The sequence below is a fragment of the Rosa rugosa genome, chromosome 7, assembly GCF_958449725.1.
Source record: "Rosa rugosa chromosome 7, drRosRugo1.1, whole genome shotgun sequence".
NCBI classification, from domain to species: domain Eukaryota; kingdom Viridiplantae; phylum Streptophyta; class Magnoliopsida; order Rosales; family Rosaceae; genus Rosa; species Rosa rugosa.
This window is the reverse complement of record NC_084826.1, coordinates 7,824,627-7,835,156: the sequence shown is the minus strand read 5'-3', so window position 1 is coordinate 7,835,156 and position 10,530 is coordinate 7,824,627. Positions and strand designations below refer to the sequence as shown.

At 36.4% G+C, this 10,530-nt stretch overlaps 1 protein-coding gene across 1 annotated transcript; it reads left to right on the top strand.

The window, feature by feature from the left end:
- Positions 1-4,049: 4,049 nt before the first annotated feature.
- On the top strand, positions 4,050-5,708 carry LOC133722756 (probable E3 ubiquitin-protein ligase ARI9). Its single transcript, XM_062149625.1, has one exon. It carries the CDS (start codon positions 4,050-4,052, stop codon positions 4,863-4,865), a length of 816 nt encoding a protein of 271 aa, XP_062005609.1. The 3' UTR covers positions 4,866-5,708.
- The last annotated feature ends 4,822 nt before the right edge of the window (positions 5,709-10,530 follow it).

The window sequence follows — 10,530 nt, the reverse complement described above, 5'->3', positions numbered from 1 at the left end:
CCATAAAAATGCAGACTTTTCATTTAGTTTGGTTCTTTTAACACCTGTTAAAGTGCTAGTACTGTTGGTGTTATTTTCAACAAGTAAAATTTCTTGTTGAGCCATCGAACAATTTAACTGTAAATAATCATTCATAATAACACCAGAACCAATTTGAACAGAATTTTTAGAAATAAGAATTCCATTACTATCCATAACAAGTCTACAACTAGATTTTACTAAAAGAGAAACTGAAACCAAATTCCTTCTCATGGAAGGTACATAAAAAACATTGTCCAGAACTAATAATTTTCCTAATCCTAAATCGAGCTTTAAGGTTCCAATAGCCTTGACTGCCACTCTCATGCCGTTGCCTACACACAGGTTCACTTCATCACTTTTTGGGATTCTCCTCCTTATGAATCCCTGCAAAGAATTAGTAATATGAATAGATGAGCCTGAATCTATCCACCAAGACTGTGGTTCAACATTTATAAGATTAATTTCTAAGGAAAAAACTGTATTAGAAAAAATCTTACCCTTTTTGGCTAACCAATTCTTATAGCCAGTGCAGTCCTTTTTCATGTGTCCTACTCTTTTGCAAAAGTAGCACTTGAACTTGAATGACCTGTTTTCCTTGGCCACTGCAGCTGTTGAACTCTTAGTTATGGCTTTGGTAGGCTTGAGCTTGTTCTGGGGCTTTTTCCTTTTAGGCTTCTCAATGAGGTTAATGGTTGTAGCAGGTTCCTTTTCTTCCTTGATCCTAGATTCCTCATCCACACAGATGGATATAAGTTCATCTAGAGTCCAGTTTCCCTTTTGAGAGTTGTAACTGGTCCTAAGATGACTAAAACTGTTAGGCAAGGAATGTAGTGCATAATGCACTACTTGCTCATCCCTAACCCCCATTAAGAGTTCCCTGAGTCTGCCATTTATATTGATCATCTTCATAATATGCTCTCTAACTCCCCCTGAACCCATGTACTTCAAATCATGAAACTCCTTAGTCAGCCTAGCTGCTTTTGCTTTTTCACTTTCTTTAAACTTAGCATGACCTATGAGTTCCAGAAAATCTGATGCTAGCTCAGGCTCTTCTATACTTCCCCTGACAGTCTTAGACATAGATGTTCTAATGAGGTTCTTAGCCATTCTATTGGATCTATGCCACTTCTTGTAAAGGTCAGTATCTTTCTTGGTGCTCTTTTCATTTAACTCTTCAGGCTTATTCTCAGTAAAGCAGTAGTCTATGTTCTCATGCATTCCCATATAATTTTCCACAGAGTCTAGCCAAGCTCTATAGTTGGTTCCAGTTAACATCAAGACACTGTTCAAGTTCATGTAAGAGTTACCTAAGGAGCAAAACAAAAATTCGAGTGAGTTCTCAGTTTGTAAAGAAAATATGTTTAAGTTTTCTGTGTTTTATTTAGCTTTAAGTAACCAAAACAAGAACATACAGAAAACCTAAACAACCATACTTGCATTCATGTCAGTCCATAACAAAAACAATATTAAGCATCACATTTGAGCAGAAACTTAATATCCTGGAGTTCTTTATCAATATGCCATGTTCAATGAACACAAGTTATCCAAAGAAATTTATCCACATCTTTAGACAGAAGAAAAATTTCTAAGTATCCGTATTTATTTTCATCAAGCATGCATACTGCTGTTTTGTATTCTAAAACCATACTTAACCACTTCTTTGGAAGATAAAACTGAAGCATAGTTTTAAAACACAAAACACAATTTCAGTTTTGTTACTCGATCAGGTACAGTTACTTGGTCAGTTACTTGACCAGTTACACGTACCTGATCAATGTTTTCTGCCAACATCAATGAAGGATGCTTTGTGCATCATAATCACTTATGCCAACAGAAAACACAAAACATATGAGCTCTTTTACTTTACATTCTATCCAGATTCATCCTTGTAAGAAAATTAAGCTCTTGTATCTGTTAACTTTAACAACGTGTAAACAAAATCTGGGAGATTTTTGTTCTTCATACAATTTTACACAATCACAGATACAATACCATATAGGCAATCAATTCATCATGCATATTCAAGCACAATCTAAATTGTTTCGATTCCAAGAAACCACAGAACAATCAAGAAATTGTAAATTTCATCCGGTCACCATCTACTCTAGCCTAACGCACGCCGGGAATGCTTCTAGGGTTCTTGAGCACAATCAAAACTTAATTATCATGCTATGAATTGGAAACAATTTTCACAGAAAAACCTGTTTTTGCTTTTTCCCCAATTTGCTGCTAAAAAATCATAGCGGAAGCGTGAATTTTATAATTAACCAGATGCAGCAGTCGACTTAAGTAACTTACCTTGATCAGGTACCTGACCAGTTACTTGGTCAGTTACCTGGTCAGTTACTTACTTGGTCAGGTACCTGATCAGTTACATGACCAGTGACTCGGTCAGTAACCTGATCAGTTACTTGACCCGTAAAGCAAAAAACCCTTAAAAATTTTATGTTCGTTTTGCAAAACCCTAAAACGATTTTTCATATTTGTGAGCCTATGCTCTGATACCAATTGTAAAACCATAGTTACATGCTCACAACATATGCACAACAATCATAAAAGGATTAGGGCTTACCTTCAGCAATAACAGACATGGACTCCATCTTATGCAACTGCTTAACTCGATCACTGAATGTGGTCTTCTGTTACTTACCAACTTGCTTCTCAATGGACAGAACTTATGCAATAGTCGTGGTAGTAATCAGGGACCAATTCATCTGTATATATATGAGACTTAAACCTCAAGAAGCTTCCCATTAAAGCATTCCTTGTCGGTTTAGGTTTCACTATTAGATTCCTAATGTATCACCACTTGTAGCCTTTCTTGTAGACTAAGCAATGGATTACTATCCTTAATGAATTGATACACTACTTCATTAAGTCACTAGTATTGATTTACTGTTTGTATCCATGTTAAACTAGGATTGATATTAAGCTAATCATCAATTACTTTATGATGATATGTGTTATGTCCATATTTGATCTTACAGTGATGTTATACGATGATATCTTTCTTAGGATCGAGCACCTACTTGATCATCAGTTTTCTTATGTTTACGTTCCTCACAGCTGTAATGTTGTAGATTATGCTTGTACTCGGTTCAAACCAGAAAACGGTTTTAGCCAAGTGTGCACAGAACTACAATACTAAGAAGAATGTATAGGCACCAAAATGTTATATTGTTCTGGTTGAAATATCGTGTCAGAGGTAAAAATCTCATTCCAAACATGCATACGATCAACTGACTGATTGATAGAAAAGCCAAGTTCATTGCTAAGGTTCTATCAAAATTTAACAAAATTGGGGCCAGAAATGATTTGCCCCCCCCTTTTTTTTTTTTGGTAGAAAAACAGAGCTGGGAAAGATAGTGTGATAAAGTAATGGCGAGTGAAAGTAGTGAATCCGAAGTAGGGTTACTCTTTGGATAGAGGTAGATGGTACGGACTATGGAGTTTGAACTGGCACCAAGCTGCCTGAGAAAACTAAAATGTATCTAGTCCAAAAACATATCCAATCAATTAAATCCAGAAACCATTCAAGTCAATCGATCCAAAAACAATTAACTATCGAAAAAGTTCTGATTATGCTGGTACTGGCAAGGATTGCTGGTCACATCAAAATCAAGATAGGTTACAAAAAAACCATATTACCCCAACATGCACGATTCATCAACTCTAGTAACGAATTCCCCACTGCTCCTTATTAACTTGATCGTCGGAGAATCTTTATCCCATACCACTGGAGATCCTAAAGTATAGGTGTTTAGGATACTCCCTAAATTATAGGATGTAGGATACTCCCAACCATCTCGATCATCTGAAAATAATCAAATAATTTGTTTTCTAGTTATTTTATGTTTCCTAGTCCAATTGGGTTATGTATACTTCACCTGTTTAATGTTTTGTCTATAAATATTAAATACCTAATAGATAGAGAAGCATTTGTGGATTTTAGGTTTTGTGGTCTATAAGCTAGGATCGGTCGACACTACCCATATAGGTTGAGCGAGCTACGCTAAGCAGCGAGTGCTATGGACGATATGGACCATCAGAACGATGACAGTTTCAGAGCCGGAGAGAGTATAGATGAAGAAGCATATTATGATTGCCTTGAAGTCGATGACAAATCCGATAAGTTGGGTGAGATTTGGTTCCCACAGAAAAATAATTATACTATTCTGAAGCAAGAAGAAGTTGCCAAACTTCAGGAGGATGATATTGCACAAGCGTCCACTTTTCTTTCGGTATCAAAATCTGATGCATGCTTACTGCTCCTTCACTCGAATTGGAGGACCGATAATCTCACCGATGCATGGTTTGCTGATGAAAATAAAATCCGAGAAAAAGCTGGCTTGTTGAAGAAACCCCTACTCGATAATGCCAGTGAAGATCTAAGCAGTAGTTGCCGACTATGTTCATATAGTAATAGTAGTAATATCTCAGCTTCTTGTGGTCATCCTTTTTGTGGAGATTGCTGGACGGGTTACATAACAAAATCAATCAATGAGGAGGGTCCTGCATGTTTGGTTTTGAGATGTCCTGAACCCGATTGTAGTGCAGTGGTTGGCCCTGATTTAGTCCAAAACGTAATGTTGGCCACAAACCAAGAAGCTGAATGTTATGAGAGGTACAAGCATTACCTATTGAGGTCTTATTTGGAAGATCACAAGTTGATCAAGTGGTGTCCTGCTCCGGATTGTAACTCCGCTATTAGGTTGGATGCTGGTGGTTCTAGTACTAGTTGCTATCATGTCTCGTGTGTTTGCTCTCGTAGTTATTGCTGGAACTGTGAGGAGGAGGAGAATCATCGTCCCGTGGACTGCCAAACTGCAGGGAAGTGGATTTAGAATATATTAGAATCCGTTCATTACCAGCGCTGGCAAAACCACGGAAAATCAAAGGAAAAAGCTCTTGAAGTATTTGACGAGGTGAAGACGACCGTGCATCAAGAATTATTAGAAGGGCACGAGTTGGATTTTTTGTTAGAGTCATGCAAACAGATGATTGAATGCAGGCAGGTATTGCGATGGATTGTTGTGTACGATTACTACAACATGAGTGATCATGAGGCGCAGCATCCTAAACGGAAGCTATTCGAGTGCTTGCAAGGCCATGCGGAGTTCAGCGTGAAGAAGCTTGAGAACCAAGTGCAACAGTTTCTCATCTTGGCTAATAGTGATCCCTCCTCATCCTCATCAGTAGTGGAAAAGAAGGGCTTTGCAGACTTTCGTGTAAGACTCCAAGACCTTACAAATATGACAGCGACCTATTTTAAGAACCTGGTTAGGGCATTAGAGCATGGGCTTCCAGAGACATACTGCGAAGGAGCTAGTTGGTCTTGTGAGCGCTGTACTTATATCAATGCAATGTCTGCCGTTAAATGTGGGATGTGTACTGCACACATTCCAGAGGGCGCCGGTTATTGGTCTTGTGACAAGTGCACCTATTTCAATCCTGCGTCCACCACCAGCTGTTTGATGTGTTCATTGGCAGAGTGCTGCTGATTATGTCGTTTTCGCAGAATGATAGTTTGTATCATCTTTCATCATCTTACAACTGATTGAAAAGTAGTCATTCTAGCTTTTTGTTTAACTTTTGAATAATCAACTTCCGATCCAGCCTCAGGATTCTTCTATATGTCATTTTTTTTTTCCGATGACAATAACGTAGTTTTGTGATCGCTGTTTTCAGTCTCTAATTCACTTGCATGCATAGATGGTTGGAATATCCATAATATATATGATTTGGACATATTACGCAGACACCAAATGCTATATATATACGTATGATTAGTTGTGGTCAAGATATATGACGCTGATTCTTATTATGTTCATGTGTTGGTAATTTGGCGGACAATTCTTAGGTTCACCCCCTAAGGGTGAATGAGTATATTCATCCCAATTGTTGATTAATATATTTTTATTTAATAAATTTATAATCCAACAGTGCATATCTTAAATTAGCCTTTAAAGATTATCTCTGTAAAAAATCAATCGAATCAAAAATCATTTAATTATCTAATTGAATCAAACAAATGGATGATTCTAACAACACTTACTACTATTATGATGAACTGTCCATGTATTTCATAAAAATGAATAACTTTTGATTGATTTTTTACAGAGCTAATCTTTGTATTACATTACAACATGAATGGTTGGATTAAAAAAGTTTAAAGTTATTATGCGTTAATCGCAAGAGAGAGTGAATATGCTCATTTACCCCTGTGTGAACCTAAGAATTGTTCAACCTTAAGACAACCATACTCAAAAAAGTGGAAATTAAAAACGATTAACACATGTTGACATAAGGTTGCTTTGTGAAACCGGCCACTAGTTCTAGTTTTCTTTGATTGAATGAAGTCAAAATCATTTCTCATCCCAAACATGCATCCCGTCACCAAACGATCGATACAAAAGACAAATAGCTAACAGAAGGTCCTAGATTAATAGAAAATAATTAGCTAGCGCTCTCAAAATATAATAAAAATTGGAGCCAGAAATTATCTAAGTTCGTACTGACCAATAGGGTAATGAAACATCCAATGCCCATTCGTGACTATATACAACTTAATTATGTGAATATAAAACAAGTTTAGGCTAATTATGTCAGATGTATGTCTTCCTTTATGCATAATTCAAATTTTAATATAATAAATTAGGCGTGAAGATGAGCCTCCAGCTTGATTGAGTTATAAATTTAAAAAATAAAAAATAAATTAGGAGGCTAATTTTTTTAGGGCAACGGAAGACTAATCCATTGATCGAAATCATGACGACCTCACTCGGTCAAGTATGAAGGGTACAAGCACCCCTCATATTACAATGCAAGCTCACGAAGAGTACTAAATCCAAAAGAAATCCAAACTTGAAAACTAAAATCCTAAAGGAACTGCTGAAAAAGAAAATGCAGAATTGAAAAACTCCCTAATCCTACACTGCCCAAAAATGGAACCAATGTCCTGAACATCTTGACGCCTAAGACCCCTTTTGGTGTACGTCGCGACATTCAACACACCCACAGCAACATTCTAGGAAACAGATGCAGGACAAAGAGCAGGACAGACCACCCCCAAAAAGCCCAAACCCGACCCAAGTGATAGAGGAGGCTAATTGATGTCATATCATGCATATATATTATGTAGATAGAAACTGTATAAAGCTGTCCATGTACTAGTAGCTAGTCTGGATTTGATTGATTATATTGTCAATTACTATTCTCAATTATTGGATTATAATCAAATGCGGTCCCGTTCCCCTGGTCAGCAGCTGACCAGGGATTATTTGCTCAACAACCGTCCGATTTCAATCGGACGGTTGACATGTATTTAAATTTTTTGGAGATGATACATGTCAACCGTCCGATTTCAATCGAACGGTTGTTGAGCAAATAATCCCTGATCAGCTGCTGACCAGGGGAACATCACCGAATCAAATGACTGAATAAACTAAGGCTTTATCCTATTCCCAAGTTGCGTGCAGTACTAACTAACTACCAAGATTATGGCTTTACTTTTCTCCCACTTTATCTTGTTTATCGTAGAAGTACACTCCGGAAGATTATGCGTAGGAGATAGAACGATTGTGAGTTTGTGACTCTAAAGAGTAAAGAGCGAAGAGACAAAGACAGGGAGAGAAGCAATGAGCATCAATATGCATCATATATATCATGTGGATGACTTTAAAACCATTTTACAGATACTGATCTGGTTCAGAACCCTGCTTTTAGGGGATTATGAAGGTCAAATATACGGAGGGCCTTGCGTTTATGTTGTCCTTATTGGGGTTGTTGTTTCAACAACTATGGATGTGGAACAGAGAATCTCTCGTTGCAAAACAGATAAGAAATATACATTAATATAAGTTGGTCCTATATTTCTAATAGTTGTTATCAGTCATTTTATGATAAAACTCTACATGTTACTGTTTTAAGTGATTAAGTAAGAACAATATTAGTGCCACGTGATACCACTAGTAGTGAGTCACACGAACTTCATTACATATTGCATCCCCATCTAGGCCTAAAACTACAATTCTCTAAAATTTAAAATTCTAGATGCGAAGAAGAATGATGAAGAAAGTAAAGAAGATATAATATACTAATACATGATTGGAATAATGACTCTTAAATTTTCAATTAATATTAAAAATTTAAAACTCAAGTAACATCAGCAAAAGAAGTCCAGTAAAACCCAAAAACAATTTTACTACTAATAGACTCTCAAAAGTCTTATCTCCTATATTTCACTGTTTATATAGTATTATAGATATATCCATCTTATCAAATTGAGAAATTCTTAGGTCATTTTTTTCAAAATTGTCCCTCTTCCCTAAATGTACAATACCCAAAAGACCCCCTGCTAGACAGTGATTGGTCTGTTGCATTGCCACGTGGTGCGAGTGCCCCACACAAGTCTTTCTCTATCAAATTTGGAAGGTTACGACAGATGATGGGATCAAATTCCATTAGAAACAAAGATGCACTATGAATCTTTCTTTTATACGGTCGGTTTGCTATATCGACGGAAGCTACAAGTCAATACATACATGAATTTCTTTTTAATTATATGATGCAACATTTTCTTTTTAATTATATGATGCAACATTTTACAATAATAATCCGCATTCTGCAATCATGCAAATGCATAATTGCATAGTGGATGGACCCACTTGCTATATTAATATTGATCAAGAAAAAGTTGCATGATTAGATAGCTAGGGACCCTCTCTTACTTGTTTATGTTTTCACGATGCCAGACTCCTTGGATCACTACCATACCATATTGCGACAACTTCCTTTGTGTTTTGCAAGTGACAGCAAAAAGGTCCTCACAACTTTTTGTCACATACTTTCTTCAGTATGGCAGAATCCTTACTCTCTATAGACTACAGTATATATTTACATGGTATATATTATGGGGAAGGTTAAATTAGTTCCAACCTATTAATTCGAATTGTGGAAAAAATGCATGTTTATAACGATACTGATTTAGGCATCAGAGCGTTGAAGACCGACACACTCAGTCTTTCTCCTGACATTTGTTCGTTTTAGAGATAGAAGAGAGCTCGAATGCGATAATAACATAACATCCTTTGATTCTGCTGGACTAGACCATACCCATTTATTCCACAGAAACATAGATGATTCTGATAAAATCATGTTCAAACTATACCTACCATTCACATAATCTCCACAATGCCATATGGATAACGTGACTTCCAATCCACTCCTTTTCGAGTTTTGCATAGAACTCTCATGAAGAAGTAGATGGCGGGTAAACTGGTGAAGGTAGTAGTCCGTGAGGATCTGATTCCCTAATTGCTTGTTCCTTTTGCAATTAGGTTTTGCACTTTACAGCTGGAATAAAAATACGATTTTGTTTGGTTGCCTTCATGATCATTACCCCAAATAGCAATCTGGTTTCTTTTTCAAACTTAGCTCAAGTATACAGTTTGTTTTGGTTTAAGTTTTCTCAACAAAACCAAATCATTGAGATCAAGACGTGTGAATTATAAATTTATGAAAACAAAATGTCAAATTTGCATTATTTTAGTCTATCTACATTGTAAACTAGTAATACTGCCGTCAATAACCATGTCAAAATCATCTAAGCAATGTCAAGTTTTGACATTAAAAATCAAAGTTAGTTCATGAGACGTCTCATGTGCGTTTTTTTGTTGCAATAGGTTACTACATTACTGTCTTTTCCTTCTTTGTGTTATCCGTTGGAGATAGTATTTCAATTACCATTATCAAAGAACCATATCATATTCCGGAGCATGTGTTCTTTTAAAAAAGAATCTAATGAAAGAAAAATCTACTGAGCAAGTTCTTGGAGATAGATATCCCCATATGTATGAATGGGGAACGAGAGGATGTGATTCCCTAATTGCTTGTTTTTGTCCAGGAATTTGACAAAATGAGAGGAAAGGCTGCCCTTTCCTCTCATTTTGTCAAAATCCTGGACAAAAACAAGGTACAAATAGCAATATGTTTCTCCCCTTTTTTAGACTTGGCTCAAAGTACAATATGTTTTGGTTTAAGTTTTCTCAGTAGAACCAAACACGTCTCAATTCAATGAGATCAAAACGTGTGAATTTTTAATTTACCAAAACAAAATGTCAAATGTTTGTATTATTCGAGTCTATCTGCATTTTAATCTAATAATAATGCCGTCAATAAACATGTCAAAATCACTATGTTGCACGGTTAGCGGGTTAGGCTTTCACATTAAAAATGAGAGTTCCCCCTGTAACTGCTTTTTGGTCCTTTCATGGGACGTCTGATTTGTCTTCTTCAATTACCATAGGTTACTGCATTACTGTCTTTACCTTCTTTGTGTTATTCGTCTGATACTCCGATATGCTAATTGCCTAATTTGATTACCAACACCGGAAAAACATACCATATGCCGGAGCATGTGTTGTTTTCGGAAAAAATCTATCGAAAGCCAAATCTGCTAAGCTAGTTCTTAGAGATAGATATCCCCATATGTATTGATGGATCCGTGAA